At 30.4% G+C, this 18,654-nt stretch overlaps 1 protein-coding gene across 1 annotated transcript in view; it reads left to right on the top strand.

The window, feature by feature from the left end:
- LOC117166992 (BCL2/adenovirus E1B 19 kDa protein-interacting protein 3) overlaps positions 1-18,654 on the top strand; it is a 66,133-nt gene that overhangs the window by 27,099 nt on the left and 20,380 nt on the right. The window contains exons 2-3 of the mRNA XM_033351519.1: positions 5,955-6,123; positions 13,071-13,158. Coding sequence (XP_033207410.1) covers positions 5,955-6,123; positions 13,071-13,158 — 257 coding nt within the window. The remainder of the gene's footprint in view (positions 1-5,954; positions 6,124-13,070; positions 13,159-18,654) is intronic.

The following is an 18,654-nucleotide window of genomic DNA, read 5'->3' as shown; positions in this document are numbered from 1 at the left end:
TTGAAAATACATTTTTTAAACCAACATAAACTTTAAAAAACAAAATTATGCAACACAATTGCACAAGGAGATTTGAAAAGAATTATATTCCTTAAAAAACAAATACTCAAGAAAATCAATTTGTGAAAAATACTTTCACAAGAAGAGTTTCAATAAGAGTATTTATAACTATGAAATCTTGACTATCCAGTTTTCTTGCAACAGCTTAATATGTATTTGGAAGATATATCAAAATATTTTTTCTGCCGTCCAATTTCTTTAATAAGAATATTCTATCAGCTTGAAAAATGATCACTATTTAGCGTCTAAAAACATTTCAAAGCAACGCTTTCTTTCATTTGAAGGTTTCGGAACTTGAAGCACATGAAGACATTCAAAATCACAGAGGAATAGGAGTTTAGAAGATTCGTTCTGATTTTTTCACTAATCACAGTCTACTAAATTTGCTACTGTTTTTATTAGTTTATCGACCCCAGACAAACTTTCAGTGCTGCATTCTCAGGCCTTTCTCATGTCGAGCATCTGTACATTAAAGGAGGTGGTTCGATCCGTCTGACTCATAGTCCTCACAGACTGCAAACACACATGCAATCTTCAAAGGAAAAAGAAGTTCGTGAGGGGGCACGCATTGAAGGGAAAGTAAACTTGCGTGATAAAAGTCACGTAGACAAATTTTCGTCAGCATCCTGCTTCTTTATATCATATTTTTAAATACAAATTTTAAACTCTTGCAGCGACCTCTTTTAAGGTAGATAAAACTTTATTTAATAATAAGTAATACTTATTCCTTTTGTTAGTTTATACAGCGGAAATTTCTTTGCCATCAACAGAAAGTTATTCTCTCAAATTTTGATCAGAATAAAAAATTTCAGATTACTTTGATTTTTTAATGCTGCAATTTTTTATTGATTCGAATGGTGTTTTGAATGTATAATCGAGTAATCGTGTACACAAGTTGCAAAAAAATGATTTTGAGAAAACACGTTTTTAAGTTTTGAAACGCGACGAGCATCCAAGCAGCAGGTTCGTGCATTTCTGGCTACATGGTCTGAAATACTTGGAATACAGAGCTGAAACTTTGTAGAAATGTTTATAGAGAGTTTTGTGACAGATTAAGCTAAAAAATCAATGTTCTTTTTCTATTCACACCAGGAGACCCTCTTAACGACCGGTACACCTAGAACATTGTTAGGGGCGAAACTTACAAATTTCAGGGAATACTTTTCAGTCGATTAAAAATATTTTCTGCCATTGCATTAAATATTATCAAAGATATTTACTGTACATTTTCAATCACATTTTTTTTAACATTTAAATTTGTTCGAATTAAACATTTTTTACTTCTATGCTTTATTTGGAAAACCATTTTTAAGTAAATATTTGAATACAAGTAAACGTGAATCTATATTGGTAAAGCATAGGTCAAAAAACGAAAATATTAAATCAACTAATATAATTTAATTGAACTTTTTGTAATAGTCTCAATACTGATACGTACTTTTTTCTATTAATCTTATGTCCTACAATATAAATATTGATAATGCAATTATTTTGTATTTAGATAGTGATTTTTATACCTTGGAAAAGTATTACAGGGAATATAACATTTTTTTACGACTATAGGAAATAAAGAATAGGAAAATAAGTGTAGAAATTAGCTGTATGTGATACAAGTGCGCAAAAGAAGCGATTGTGGACGAGTGAAAATTTTGCAGCATGAGCCGGAGGCTCGAAGCACGAGTGCTTAGAGCTGAAAGTAATCGCTGTGAACACACAAGTAGCAATCGCCTGTGCGCACGTGTATGGCACTTTATTGTTTGCCACAATTTTGCGAGAATGTTTATTTCTCTTACGAGTGCGCAAAATAGGCGATTGCTGTCGATTGCACAACTTGCAGCATGAAACGTAGGCTCGAAGCACGATCATTTTCAATTTCTGTAAACGATGTCAAACGAGGATTTAGTATGTATGCGTAAAGGAAAATGGTCTTTTATCACTAAGGTTATTAATGCGTTATTGGACTTTACTTTCCTCAATTGTTTATCATTTTTTAAAGTTTTAAATATTTAAAGAGAAAAATTATCAAGTCCTTTTTGATATAAGTAAAATTCAATTCTTTGTTTTACACTTTTCAAATTATTTTTTGGGAAATGTTATTGTACATTTGAAACTGGGCATGGAAGTATCATGAAGGCATTGGATAAATTCGAAATTGTGTTTTTTATGGAAGATTTGTATAGCGAAAAAGACGTTAGTTATCATTAAGGTCATTAAATTCCTTTTGTACTCTATATTTATTTCTTGTTTAATACTTTTGGATAGTTTTCAAACGTCTTAAATATTTGAAAAATAGATGTTGAGTCCGTTTTTAAGTAAAACTCAATTCTTTCTTTTACATATTTTAAATTATTGTTTTGAAAATGTTATTCCATATTTAACATTTTTTTGTAAGAACCGTTCGAGAAAAGTTGCTTATCTTGAAAATGTGTATGCACGTCCATTACGTCGATTCGCAAATACACGTATTCCTAATATTATGCACAGAGTCTGCTGGATTGAAAAGCTCTTTACACATAATTTAGAGGCATAGAAATTCTTATTTTCCAATATAAGCAAGTAGGAATAATAGCTAGAGACGAATAGCAGAATAATGTATGTGTTTTTGAAGGTAGGTAGGTTGTTGAGTCACCTGCTCATAAAAACGATATCAACAAAACAATAAACTTATTATTAGTAAATTTTTGCTTTCAGAAAGAATATACTAATATACTTTGAGAGATATCTAAAAGAGAAATGTGAAACCTTACAATCTGACGTTTTAGTACCATAAGAAAGAACATAATTCCTGAGAACTTGTATTCATCGCAATATTTACTCTACAAGCTCGTCCCACTAACATTACATTTTTTAGAACAGAAAAAGCTTGAGTTGTCATGTTGTCAACTGGTAATTAATCCAATGAAACTTTTTTAATGATCTTGAATTTATGACTAAAGGATGGTGAAGGTTCTTCTAAAATAATTAGCAGCAACGTGTAAATTGATGTTTTCTTGAATATTGTTAAATTGAATGATACAATGATACTCATTTTCACAAACAAATGTATTCTTGGCTCCGGTGAATACAATTTTAATTGGTTTTTTAGTGAAAACTATATATTTTAATTTAATTAACTGATCGCATTTAAAAATATTTTAATTACACGAATTAATCGGAAAAAGCTAGCAAAAATTAGAAGATTATTGAAAAAACCCGTAATTTTTTATCAGTTTCTTGTAATTCGTTCTGCATAGTTATAGGTTTTCTGAGTGCTCGAGTAATATGTCTTTTGAGAAGGATGCAGTCTTCTCATGAGGTTACGTCGATTTCGTGCTTGACTAAGCGTGTCGTTACTCCCTTGATCATTCTGCTAAGATATTATGAAATTACAGTGACGATTTTTACGTATCAGATTCTACATTTAACATATAGCAATGTCAACTTGTAACTAAAAGAACAATACAAGAAATCGTATTTGTCCGGGTAAGAATAAAATAAAATAGAACTATTAAGAATTTATTAATATGACTTACTCCTTCCTTAAATACTTTCTATGAATGGTATTATTTATTATTCCCCCAAAAACATCTACGTTGCAAAAACTTGCCCAAGTACAATTAGGGGGATGGGGCAGTTTGTCACATGACCAATTACAGTAAAAGTCCGATAACTTTCCAACTTCGGGGCTGTAGGGGCTGAAAATTCCAGAAATTACGGGCTCACACGGAGAAACTTTCAGTTATAAAATTTGAAGGTATAATATTTATTTTTACAATACGACAATCGCAAGCCAGGATATAGAGTCACTATTACAAGAATTACTATTGTGAACATTAAACTCTGAAGTTATTATGTTTTTAAAATATAAAATAAATGATCAAATAATTGCACTTTTACCAAAAGAAACTTACTATAATCCCTAAGACAGACTGTAAATTTTACAAAACACAATAGTAAAGGCATTCTGTTTATGTTCATTCTACCCATTTCTAATTTTTCCCTGAGAAAATAGGAAAAACTGCCATGGCCGAAAGAGCAAAATAAAAATAAATTCGCATCAACTTCACGCACTATAGATTTTATACATTAAACATACAATCAGATATTTACATTCTATTCTAAGCCTGGCGGGAATTGAACACGGGTTTCCGGGGTAGCAGAATGGAGATATTTCCGTGTGATAAAACAAATTATAAGATATAGGAATTTTATCATCCTCATGAACTTCGGCGCGTGTAATGACGTCATTTGGTACTATATCGCGAAACACTACATTCAATTGTTTTTTCTTTCATTGCATCTTCCCATTGAAAATGGTAATTTTTCTTATCCGTTTTGCAACTTATGTTATTTTAACTGCTATTTACTGCAACTATGGTTGTATCATTTAATTTGTGAATATAATTTTTTTCAACTGCATTTTTCTAACCATAAATGGCAATTATTAGGTTTGTAGTATATTTATAAATGAAATGGAGAATGTATTTCTTCATATGGCTGCGACAATAGCACTATTTTCTCGGCTACATCCTAGATTGCCATCGAATTTTTGTAAATATCAATATTATAATGCCAAATTTCACACTCAAGAGTTTCTCCGTGTATCGGATGCCCCCTCTAGTAGCACAATATTAGGTGTGCGTGCGCAAATCATGGGCGCAAATCATTAGCAAAGTAGTGCCCGTAGTGGGAGAAACACAATTAGTGTGCGTGGTATTTTAAATAAAAAGTAGTCAGGTTTCGTAGCCTATTAAGACGTAAATAAGTCATTTAAACATTCCCCTTCCATACTTTCCCTCCCCCCCCCAATTCCTTCTACACTCCTCCCCTCCCCTCCACATCAATCTTAATTTTTTTCCCTTCTCTAACTTCTTTCTTATCTACTTAATCCTCTGCTGGTTTCCCCTTACGTCTCTTACTAACCCCTTCCCTAATTTTCCCTTATCCTATACTCCCGCTCCCCTAATTCCTCCTACTTCCCCTCTGTCGTCAGTTAGTAATTCCCCTTGCAACTTCTTTTTGGAAAGTAGTACGATGGAAGGGCGGACACCCGACCGAAACTAACGGTTTCTGCCCAGGGCTGCAAAAACCTAAAAATAAGTATGTACAAGGATGTATTTTCGAAAAGTGCCTACATATATATTTTTTGAATGTCTCAATAAAAACTAATCAACTTAGGAAACTTTAATTTGCAGGTTCGAATTATTGAGATCATGTTATCAGTGATTAAATATCGATTGGGTCTGCCGGACCAAGTCTATCCTATAAGGATTATTTGGATAGTCTATCCTGTGCGGGTTAAGTTTTTATTTAATTTCAATTATCTACTTTTATTACACTCCAGATCCCATAGAAGCCTGTCCGGTTTTGTAATTCCCAGAATGGCTGGCCCACACAGTTTATCAGGGGTCAGGGCGAGATATGGTTGAAAATATTGCCTCGAAGGGCCTCCGTGCGCGAGTACTCAGTCGAGTATATGGCGCAATATTAAGCCTATCAATTATAAACAGTTCAAGCGACTTTGAATGTTTACGTATCGAGGGTAGCGATTTATTAATAAGGCCAGTGCGAGGCTACCCTATTTTTCCGTTAAAAACCTTCCCCATAATTCAGCTTATCAAATACTGACTCTTTTTAATACATTAATTTGCGTAAAGTGTTATAAAATAATTGAATACAATTAACTGCCAATGATAAATTTTTATTTATAAACTGTATGTACATTGTATATATGTTTTTTACGCACAAGAATATTATTGGATACATGTAAAGTGTTCAATTACTGTTTAACAAGCGCCGTGACTACGCGTGCCGAATTTAAAACTTCAAATTTTTGAAAAATCGGATACAAATTATTGTTTCTTATTTGTAATTTCCAAGCATGATTTAACGTAGCACATACTTATTTTTTACAGAATCCTGGGTAGAGCTGAATCCAATATCAGCAGACAGGATAACGCCTTTGCCTTTCAGTAGCGGTGGAGAAGAGTACTTGCGTCTCCTGAGGGAAGCTCAACGTGACTCAACGCAATCTTCAGCAAGACATTCCCTGGCATCTTCTCGACGAGACACACCTCGAGACAGGTAAATAGATATATGTCGAAATGTCAAATATATACCTAGATTCCTAGATAGTAAAAGAAAAAACCCTTTGGGGTATATTATTTTAAAGTTCTTGAAGAATTATTTCTTGATTTGGAGTTTGATGTTATCTTCTTGGTTTACTATTCGATAAATTGCAAGCTGTACTCCTGCAACAATCGTGAAAAAATCCATTCTTCCAGTGTCGGGAATAGAACCCGAGTCTCTCAATTGTCGTTTGGTTGATCTGACCATTAAACTACATGGACAACCTGCCGGTAAATTAAGAGATTCGGGTTCGACTCCTGACATCGCACTGACTGAAGGTGTCTTTTTTCACGGGTACTGCTATAGTATTTTCAATTTGTCGATCATTAAACCAAAAATTAGTTCGGAAAGAGGTTTTTTATTAAAAGATATATTCCGGCGACTTCAGACCATTAAATGTGTTATTAAATACAGAGTGTAGAGGGGCCTCAGCCTCCATTTTATAATTTTTTCAGATTATTACATCATTTTTTTACATTAAGAACCTGTTTTTTTAAGAATTCTGAAACATAAATATGAGCACTCACGTTGAATTTTTCTACTTGGTATGCTATACACCAATTAATTTTAATTTTCTACCAAATTTTGAAATTGTAATCAGTATAAGGTCTGATGATGAGCCCAGAAATTGTCTATTTACATAGGTTTTGCATTGCTTATTTTTCCTTTAAAATTTAAATTGTAACCTAGCAAATTATATTTTTTATTTCAATTCTACATAACGAAAGCTTTAATTTGAGCCGTCCCCCAAGAAAATCGGACGAAAAGAAAAGATTCGAGCGTATGGGTCTAGAAAACCAAGTTTTCCTTTTTTTCTTATTTTTTAACCACTGATATAAAAAAAAACGGTGTCACAAAAATGTTTAATTTTTGTCTAAATTCTATATGTTAAGAGCTTTCAATTTGAGCCACTCTCAAAGAAAATCAGGCTGAAGAAAAGCATAGAGACCTATAAAAAAGTTTCTGATATTTTTTTTATTGTTTTAGAACTGATATAGAAAAAGGGAAGCTGTACTATAAATTTTTTTATTATCGAACTGAATTGTGGATGTCAAGGGCTTCAATAAAAGCCATACCCTAACAAAATCGTACTTTAAAAAAGTTTTCAGTACATGGGTCTTCAAAACCCTCAATTTCTCTCGTTTCCCTGTTTCCCCAAATTATTTTTTGCTTAAAACTTAGAATGTCAATAAAAATAAGATTTTTTCAGTATTATTTTAATTATATTTATTTTCTGTTCATTTATATCCACTGTTCTTATATCAATATTAAATCTGGTGTTGTTGTCCCCTATCATTCATTTGGTTTAAAATGTTAAGAACGGCCCCTTTGATTATGAATATCTAGGGTAATTTTGCGAAAATTTAATCGTTCATTGTTTAAATAGATTCTTCAAAAAATTACAGCGCTGTAAACTACCAAATTTACGCTAAAATTGTCATCTTTTCAGGTAGATTTCTCACCACCCCGTGCAGAAATTCCAATTTGGATCTGATCGGGGCCAGATCGGGCAGAATTTGGCCCAAATCAGGCTATCTAGGTGGGGCCAGACCCGAAATGAAACGCGATGCCCAATCAGGGCCCAAACGCTGCGCTCAGAGATAACCATACCTGGCCCCGATCGGTCCCATATTAATTTCTTTTTCTTATTCTTAATTAAAAGGGATTCTTAAATAAAATAATATTAAAATCGAATATATCACCTCCTTAACTGAAATTTGAGAATATAAAAATCAAGTTATCTAACGGATCGCGATATGAAAAATTAGAGTATGTCAGACACTTTTTTTCGAGCAAACGGAAAAAGTCAAACGACGCAACATAACAGCCAGTATTTGTGTATGATAAACCATTTAAGTATTTTGCAATATATTTTTGGTTTTAATTTCTAAATTGAAGTTGCTTTCAATTTTTATATTGAACCTAATTGTGGAAAGTATCAAATCATCTAAAAATACGTGAAAATAAATATGTTTATGACGTCATTGTTGATCTAATTCGTTTTCACAATTAACAAATGAAATATTACTTTTGTTACTTTTCTTATAAATAAATAACCTCATTTCGAGGTTAGGTTTCATCTTAACATTCTTAATAAATTTACTTATTATAGTCTTCAACACGTAATTCAGGAATATTTTGACGTATACTATACCTACGCACTGGTCTTGTGCTCACTTTTGGCATTTTTTCCCACTTATTTTTTCACTTTTCCAAATAATAATGGAAATATTTTTGACGCTTGACACTTTCCCGTGCAGAAATTTCAATTTGAATCTGATCGGGGCCAGATCGGGCAGAGTTTGGCCCAAATCAGGCTATCTAGATGGGGCCAGACTCGAAATGAAACGCGATGCCCGATCTGGGCTCAAGCGCTGCGCCCAGAGATAACCATGTCTGGCCCCGATCGGGCCCATATTAATATATTTTTCATATTCTTAATTAAAAGGGATTCTTAAATAAAATAATATTAAAATCGAATATATCACCTCCTTAACTAAAATTTGAGAATATAAATATCAGGTTATCTAACAGATCGCGATATGAAAAAACTGGAGTATGCCAGACACTTTTTTTCGAGCAAACGGAAAAAGTCAAACGACGCAATATAACAGTCAGCATTTGTGTATGATAAACCATTTAAGTATTTTGCAATATATTTTTGATTTTAATTTCTAAATTGAAGTTGCTTTCAATTTCTATATTGAACTTAATTGTGGAAAGTTATTTTGAAATAAGTGGATTATAATATCGCACTGGCTTTTTAAGTTATTTTTACAAAGAAAATATAAATAAGAAGGTTTTATTTACATTCCGATTGTATCAAATCACCTAAAAATACGTGAAAATAAATATGTTTATGACGTCATTGTTGATCTAATTCGTTTTCACATTTAACAAATGAAATATTACTTTTGCTACTTTTCTTATAAATAAATAACCTCATTTCGAGGTTAGGTTTCATCTTAACATTTTTAATAAATTTACTTATTATAGTCTTCAACACGTAATTCAGGAATATTTTGACGTATACTATACCTACGCACTCGTCTTGTGCTCACTTTTGGCATTTTTTCCCATTTATTTTGTCACTTTTACAAATAAAAATTGAAATATTTTTGACGCTTGACACTTTACATTGAAACTTGGGCGATTTGGAGTCAACCCACTTTAGTCCCCGAAATTAATGGAGCGCCACCTACTCGCAAGCTTGGCTGTTAAGCCGGGGTCTAGAGGGGGCCAACTTTAACAACCACAAAATTGTGTGCCCGGTCTGGCCCAAATCAGAAATAAGGCAAACATTTGGCAATTTCTGCACGGGACCTGTTACTCTAGAAAATTCAAATAAAGTGCAAATTGCTTTTTAAATCACGTATTCGACAGAGAAAAAATAGCTTTTCCGATTGAAATAAAATTTCCGTTTATGCATACGTTTGCAAAACGGCGTTTTTGACAAATATGTTTGTAATATTACACATAATGGCCGTTTTCAACATTTATTCATACAAGAAGTATTATTTTAATCACAAAATTTCTTTGTCTCGTTTAGAGTATGTGCCTTAATTGCTTATAACGCTATAGTTTGAAAACGGTTAATTGTAAAAAAATGTAAAAACGACAAAAAGAGTTGTTTTGGTTGAAACTTTCTAAAAATAAGAGAAAAAATTATATATTTTTTTAAAAAGCACTTATTTAAATAGTTAACTAGAATTTATATTTTAAATTTTTAAGTTATATTTCTTTATCAATGTTTTAATATTTCGATTAAGGACAATAATAATAATAATAATAATAATAATAATAATGATAATTCCTCATGAAAATGTCTTATTTTCTTGTTTCTAAATGTTCAAATTTCTGAAATAGAGTTTAAAAGATACAAATTCGACTTTTGATTAATAAATAACTCTTCTTGGCCCACCGCCTAATATTATCCAATTTTCCGTAAAACTAGCTGGTCAAGAATAACCTTGTAGCCCTACATTTTTATTTCACGGTTTTTTTGTTTACTTATATTGTCTCAGTTTGAAGTAAATAATTTAGTGTTTGCATTTCTGGAGTATACTGCTTTAATGAAAAATTTTCATATCTTTTTTGTAACCATTTTTTCCGTCTCTTCATCGTCTTTTATACTAACATCTTTCCTGCCACTTGCTATGAATCATCTGCGACACACCTGCACTAACCTGACCTGTGCTATAAAATTTCTTTCCTGTTACTCTCAAAATAAACTTATAATTTATTATAAATTTTTATGATCTAGAGAAATGCCACACCTAAATTCCATTTGGAATTTATGAAAAGTTTAAGAATGTTTAATTGTTTATATAGATCAATCTTTTGGTATGTGTAAATTCTTTTTTTATTGTAATATCGTATAATTAAATTAACTTCATTTACGAAATATTTATTGAAATCTGAGAGTACACTCAAAAAAATGTCTGGTTAAATATGCCCTGAATATTTTTTCTGGATTCTCTAACCAGAAAAAATAGTAAGGGCATATTTAACCAGAATTCTGGTTGATTTAACTAGAAATTTTTTTTATTGTAGGTTTTTCACGAAACTAGAAATTGTATTCGATGTCCCAGAGCGTATTAATTCAATTTCGCTCACACCGTAATACAGTACGTAAATCCGTTTACAATACAGTCCAAAAAGGAATTAAGTTAGGTATTGATGCGTCAAATATATAATGTCTATCTGACCCTATTTCGTATTATTAAGGGGAAACATTGGGGAGACCACCCTCCTGTAGATGGCGATCCTGCAATAGATAATCATTAATTCAAAATATTAATGCGTATAAAATAATGAATTCAATTTAATGAATAGTTAATATATGAAACGTGGTAATATACTTATGTATACGTTAAAATTATAATGGATTATTTTAATTATATTTCTGCTTACAACTAATTATTATCTACTTTTGGATCATGATATACTGTAGGATTAGGCATCGCGCCCCTGCATTTACTTCACAAACTGCTATTTATCATCCCTTGAAGTGTGAGCGACTTTACCCCACAATGTGGGGCAAATTGCTCACTGATCCAAGAAAGTAAAGGAAAGTGCTTAGAAGCAAAAATTTACAGGAAAAGTAATTATTCATAAGTTTTCTAAGAATTTTTCGGGAATTGAAGTTACTAAAACTATTTGCTATTAATTGAAATTCAACTAAATATATTCTCAATGTCGCGTATAAGATTTGATCTCTTAATCGGAAATGTATATCAAAGAAAACAATTTTTTGTTTCGTTTATAATCAAATACTAGGCACTCTTTTCCTACAAAAACGAACATTTTTGCAAAAATCATTCTGTAGGACAAAACATATATATTCTATTCATGTCAAAAATTTTGTTCGGGTTCCAGAAAATATATGATCCATGGAACAAATTTCCACAAACTTCTACAAGTTTCTCACGAATTTTTGTTCACACAACCTAGCCAAATTTTCAAAACTAAGAATCTTATTCGAATGAATTTTTCATTTGTTTTAACTAAGGGAATTGCACCAAAGAAGATTTAAAATAAAATTTAGGATTTGTAAAATAGAAAATGCTTTAATCTTAAAATCTATTATTCAGAGAAAGATATAATTAATTTAAACGTATAAAGTTGTTTTATTATAATACTGATGTTTAATATTTATGCTGAAATAATCATACCCGGAAGAAAATATTTTTTAAATCACAAAAATAGTTGCAATTGCAATAAAACATAATTATTTATGGCATTATAATTTTTTATCTTGTCACAATGAAGTTAAATCTCAGTTTGTCTAAAATATTTCTTAAATCTGTGTTTCTTACAATTAGAATCAAAGACTGTTGGATGACTCCACGAATCTTATTTGTTTTGTCTTTTCTATTGACATGGTGCCATCTTTTGTACAAACAGAAATAACAGAACAAAATATTTGAGGCTAACTATTTAGCATAGTTTGCATTTCTGAAGATTCTTTGTGTACCAAGCGAGTAAGTAAGGAAGCTCTCAAGAATGATTGTGAGTTCATTGTTAGCCTTAGTTCTTTTAGCAAGAGAAAGGGGAGAAAAGAACCGACGATTTGCTGTTGCTATTTGGGATTCTTGCGAAGGCCGATCGTTAGAACTTTACTAATCTTTTTTCCAAAATTCACGCTTGACTAACTGATCGATAATAATTGCAGTGATAAAGAAATATGAGAATCTCTGTCAAAATAATACATTTTTTCAAAAATCCGCATTTCCTCTATTTACCCTAACGAGTGTAGATTTAAAGAAATATTAATATTTTTCAGGGGATCAAATGAAAAAAAAAACCTTCTTGGAGGAAATAAAGTTTTTAGTACATATTCGAAGTTGGTAGTAATCCAAATTTAAATATTCCTAAATTAAAAGTAATTTGGAAGAGAAATTTAAGCAAAATATTGTATTTGGAATGCATCCACATTACAAAAGGTTTCGTTAAAATTGCACAGCATTAAAATTTCAACGAATTCAATTTATATAAATGTTATTATAAATTAGAAAGCATTGGAATATTTGGTAAGGGGTATAATGGACATAATTTATGATTTTATTATACTTGTTTCATCTGACCCGATTTTTGTTGTTGAAAATTTGCCCGATTTCTCCTATTATTTCCTGATATATGGTACCGAGGATGAATCTTGAAATCATTGCTTTAGAATTGCATTATCTAATTTTAGATGTACTGGATATGTCAGAATAAATTAAGAGACAACCAAATTTATGTGTGTGCCTCTTTGTACTCAGCAAGCACATTGAGAATTTATTGATAAACTGTTAATTTACTTTTGGATTAGGCAATTGGAATATAAGCAAAGGTTAAGTAGCATTTAATTTGATCCACTTAATATTTTGCTTATATATTGTATTCTTATTTTCTTTCAGTCCTAAGAGTCCACCAAACAGTCCAAATACGGAATTATCGATAGAGGATGACCTGAGGGGAGTTTATATTAATTATAATTGCAATAAGGTGAGTTTTCATACTTGATCTTTTATAATATATTAATATATGATAATATCTTTATAATAATTTTGTTTTCCTTAACTAAAGAATTATTTTAGGAGGAAAAACATTGATTGGTAACATTGCGAAAGTGATGGTTTTGCTTTAGGAGACAAATCATGAAAACAGAAAGCGCACCTACCTAAATAATGGTTGCCTTCTGAGAACCAGTTGCTGCAGCCCAGATTTAATTCAACCGGTTTATTAAATTTGATGCACATTTTCGTAATTCCTTCTCGAGAGTTATATTTAATTTAGAATATTTTTTGTTATTTTAATGGCATTTACTAACCTATACTGTTTACCCCTTTTTAAAAATAATTCCGCTTGTTTTCAAAAACGAAGTGTCTAGGTCCACCTAAAACATTTGTGCTATACTCACAAAATTACTGTTAACCTAACCGCCCTTTTCCAGCTTGTCTGGGTTCATGGAAAATCTTTGTTCTACGCTTATCGAAATTCGGTGAGCGTAGACAGCCTTTCTAGAAACTTCTTCTTTTTCTCGTTTGTTCGTTTAAAATTTAGTACAAAATTAATGTTTTTAGGTTGAAAATGCAACTATTTGGTTAAAAATTCAGTTGTTTTTGGGTAAAGTGCAATCTTTCTTGATTAAAAGTTTGACCATTTGATTGGAAATTCATTTATGTAGTTTAAAAATTTAACTACATACGTGAAACTCTTCTATAGCCCCGATTTCGGGGCTGACGGTGGGTGGCAACTAACTCATTATAGCCTGCTCCGCTTTTGTTTGTTCATGCCTGACTGCTCGCCTGAGTGACAGCAGATCCCGCGCAGCACACCTACATGCGGTGCTGCTTCAATTCTCGGAAAGGCTATAGAAGGGAGGGCTGTTGACTGTATTTGGCAAGAAATTCAACTGATTTTGGTTGAAATGAATCATGTTTGAAAATTTGACCATTTGCTTGAAAATTCATCTTTGTACTTTGAAAAATTGGTTACATGTTTGATTAAAAAGATACATATTTTTTTGAAAATTCAAATATTTTGTAAGAAATCTTAACTATTTTGTTCAATATTCACCTATTTTGTTAAAAATTCACTTTTTTGGTCGAAAGTTCAAACTTTCTTCTACAAAATTCGTCTTTTTTGCTTGAAAATTCAACTAATTGTTCAAAAATGCAACTGTTTTTCTGTTAAAATTCAATATTTTTGGTTTGAAAGTTAGTCTGTTTGTTTGAAAATTAATATTTTTAGGCTGAAAATACAATTATTCGGTTCAAGATTGAACTATTTTAGAATTTGGTAAAAATTCAACTTTTTGGTAGAAAGGTCATCTTTCGTCAGTGTTAATTCATATTTCTTGGTTAAAAGTAATCTTTCTTTTTGGTTAAAAGTTCAAGTTTTAAGTTTGAGAATATAACTATTTTTTGATGTTGAAGTTAAAACTTTTTTGTTTAAAAATTAAATTATTTGGAGGAAAATTCATCTTTATTAGGTTGAAAGTACAATTATGTGGTTAAACATGCAACTATTTCATTGATTTGGTTAAAGTTTAATCTATTTTGTTTCACAATTCGACCGTTTGGTTGAAGATTCATCTATCTAGGTTAGAAATTCAACTCTTTTGTTAATAATGCTACTATTTTTTTAATGTAATTATTTAGTTGCAAATTTAAATATTTGCTTAAAAAGTAACCTTTTTGATTGAAAATTTGATTTGAAAATTTAACTTTCATGCTTGAAAATATACATGTATTTTAAAACATTCATCTCTTGGGCTTGAAAATTAAAGTACTTGTTTGAAAACACAATTTTTTTTGTGAAATTTAAATCTTCTTTGTGTAAAAATTGAAACATTTGGTTGAAAATAAAACTTTTTTTTTGTCAAACTTTTTAGGTTGAAAATACAACTATTTGATTAAAAATTTAATTATATTTTTAAAAAGTCATTACTTTTTATCGAAAATTCAACTGTTTTGTTGAAAATTCGTCTTCTTTCATTTAACTCCTCGTTTAAAGTTCATCCCTCTGAATTAAAAAGTCGGTTATTAAATTTCTGAATTTAAATCTTTTTGGTTGAAAATGTTACTACTTGGTTGAATATTTATTTTGTTTAAAATTCAAACATTTTGTTAAAAAGTCATTTTTTTGATAGAAATATTTTTTTAAAATTTGAAACTTGATATTTTATGTTTGGGGGGGGGGGGGTGAAGGAATCTCGAGCGTTAAGTCAATGTTAAAGTTTCAAATAACTTATTATAGTTAAGCGTTACGTAGGGTCAGTATTGCCGAAGAAAAACCTTATTTATTTTTTCAACGGCCCCTTTTGAGCTGCTTAGGGAATTTTGTCAATAAAAGTTGTATCATAGAGAACAAAGTATTTCATCTTTATTCTCATTCCTTTTAAAGTATATAGTCTAATTTTATATGCAGTTAATTTTGCATCATGTGCTTTAAATTTGGCTATTTTAAAAAAAATAAGTTATAAACTAGTATTCACTTTGTTCCACATGAACTTACTTTCTAATTCAATAACCTTAGAAGTCAGAATTTCTCACGATCGCAGTTTCTGACGCTCTCTTCTATTTGTATATTTAGTTCCAATTAAAACTTCGAAAACTTTACTAGCTTACACTGAGAAAAAAGATTACTTGATTCAAAGAAATGTAGTACTTAATCCGCCAAATCAAATATTGTTTTGATCGAAGACAATTTTTCTTATTTCAAGAAATAGTGTTTTTCAAATAAAAAACACACTTTTGTTATAAGTAAAATTTCGTCAAATCAACAAAATATTTGATTGGACATATTCAGTACTGCATTTCTTTGAATCAAGTAATATTTTTTTTCAGCGTAGAAGCCAAAAATTGGAAGAAAATTTTTTTACTGAAATTCCCCAACTAATGGGATGGCTTGTTTTTATATTCCTATTTAAGTTACAAAGAGAATAAACCTTGAATCCGAGAAAATAAGAATATAAAGCCGTCTGAATTCAGGGCATTAAACCTAATACTCTAAGAAAAATATCGCATTTCTAACATTAGCTGGCTACTAGACTGTAAAAGCTAGAAAAGTTGTCACCAAGGACAACTAGGTGCAAAATTCTTTGGCCTGGATAATATTAACTTAATCGGTTAGTGGCATCGCACTTCGCATGGTTCGATGCTTCCTTTCAAACGAAAAACTAATGACGCAAAAATGAAAACGTGTCTCTGTATATATCGAAACTCCTATGACGTATATGATATGTATCGCATTATCAGGATTGCAGATTGACCGTAAGGCGCAGTTGATATCGCCTCATACTAGAATAAGCTTTGCTTTGTTCTCTATTCATCATTTCTCACCTTGATAAATTTTACACACATTGCTGGTCTTCATTTTTGCATTTCCAATCTTAAAGTTTAAGCAAATGAGTTACTTTATATTAAATTTTATTTTGCTTAACTGTAAGACTAATTCTTATATTTAGGACCAAATATTCTGCTTTAAATTCTGCCATTTGCATATAGGTCATTGCCAGTAAGTTGAGAATTTCAAGTGTGGATATTTTTCCATATTTTGACTGAACAACGGCGTTTATAAAAAAATATACATGGGGATTTTACATTTTTCCTTACTATTCTCCTCTTTTCTCCATTTTTCAAGAATTAATCTTTTTTTCCCTGATTTCAAGAAACTTCCCTTTTCTTCTTTCTTGCTGTTTCCCAAAAATGCGAACTGCATTCATAGAACTAAATAAGAAAATGCAGCTCCTTTGGGTTGAACGTTAATTTTTTTAATTTAAATGTCCACTATTATATTTTCGGTTCAGAATTCATGTTGAAAATTCAAATTTTTTTGTTTAAAATTCAACTGTTTTGTGGATAATTAATCTTTTCGGATATAACAATTTGTCCTTTTGTATTTAAAATGTATGTTTTCGTAGTTAAGTCATCTTTTTTGGTTGAAAGTTAATTACTTTTAATTAAAAAGTTTTTTATTATATTTTTGGTTGAGAATTCATCTCTTTTGTTTAAACATTCTACTATTTGATTGCAAATTTAATTATTTTGTTGGAAATTCGTCTTTTTGGTACAAATTGAATCTTCTTGATTGGAAATACAATTATTGGTGGAAAATTCATATTTTGTGGTTACAAATCCAACTGTTGTGTCTAAAATTCCTTTCTTTTTATTGAAATCTCTTTTGCTTGAAAGTTCAAATAATTGGTTGAAAATAACTTTATCGTCTGAAAATTCAACTATTTGGTTGAAAACTCAACTATTTTTCTTTAATGCTGAAGATTAATATTCCTAACTTAAAATTTAATTATTCATTTTTTTGGGTTGAAAATTCGTCTTTTTTGGTACTAAATGAATCTTCTTGATTAAAAATGATCTATTTGGTTTGAAAATTCAACTATTTTGGTAGAAAATTCGTAGCTTTGGCTTGAAAATTCAATAATTTGTCTGCATTTTTCTGTTCCTTGACAGAAAAATCTTTCTTACTGATTTTTTTTTTTATTTCAACAATCAGCTTGTAGTTGGAAAATTAAAATGTAGGATTAAAAATTCAAAAGTTTTTAAAAATTTCGTCTCTTTTTCTTGAAAGTTCAATTATTTGGTCATGAATGCGACTTTTTGGTTGAAAATTATTTTTATGGTTGAAAATTTAACCATTTTATTGAATATTGTTTTTTATGGTTCAAAATTAATTCTCATAACTTAAAATTTAACTGTTCCGTTTTTGGTTGAAAATTTAACTATTTATATCCATTATTTTGCTGTACATTCGTCTTTTTGGTACAAAATTAATCCTTTTGATTGAAAATTCTTTTTGGTTTAAAAACTCAAATAATTTGATGGAAATTTTAATTACTTGGACAAAAAGTTACTTTTTGGTTTAAAATTCATATTTTCGGATTAAAAATTTAATTGTTTTGTAGTAAATGTCTCCCTCTGCGTTTGGCTTGAAAATTCAAGAATTTCGTTTAATTTTTTTGACTGAAAAATCTTTTTGTTTGAAAACTTAACCCTTATGTTGAAGATTCGTCTTTTTTTTAAATTCATATTCTTTGTTAGAAAATTAATTTTTTTAAATTACAGTACTTTGCTGAAAATGCAATATATTCGATTTGAAATCTTAGGAATATGGTCGAAAATTAATTTTGTGTAAAGGAATATATTCTCCTATTTTTGTCAAAACAAACCCTAATTCCTCTTTTTAAAAGGATTTTGGGTTATGAAGTCGTGTATGCACAAAACGCATTTTTTCAGAGTTTAAAAATTTCAGGTGTCTTTTTTTAAAGTGATAAATAAAAGAAGTTTGTGTAAGTCCCGTCATTCGTGTGTCTCCAGCTATAAATTTAATATAAAAAATGGCTAAATATTTCAAAATTTTCTAAAAATGATTTGTTTTGGGGTAAAAAAGAATGAAAAAAGCTGATAAAACAAAAAATACCCGAGATAGTTAGGGAAAAGTGTTCTCGTTAAAAACCTGATGCTCAAATATTCTGTACCT

Source organism: Belonocnema kinseyi, chromosome 2 (assembly GCF_010883055.1).
Source record: "Belonocnema kinseyi isolate 2016_QV_RU_SX_M_011 chromosome 2, B_treatae_v1, whole genome shotgun sequence".
Classification (NCBI taxonomy): Eukaryota; Metazoa; Arthropoda; class Insecta; order Hymenoptera; family Cynipidae; genus Belonocnema; species Belonocnema kinseyi.
The sequence above is the reverse complement of the archived record's forward strand: the minus strand, read 5'-3'. Positions and strand labels throughout refer to the sequence as shown.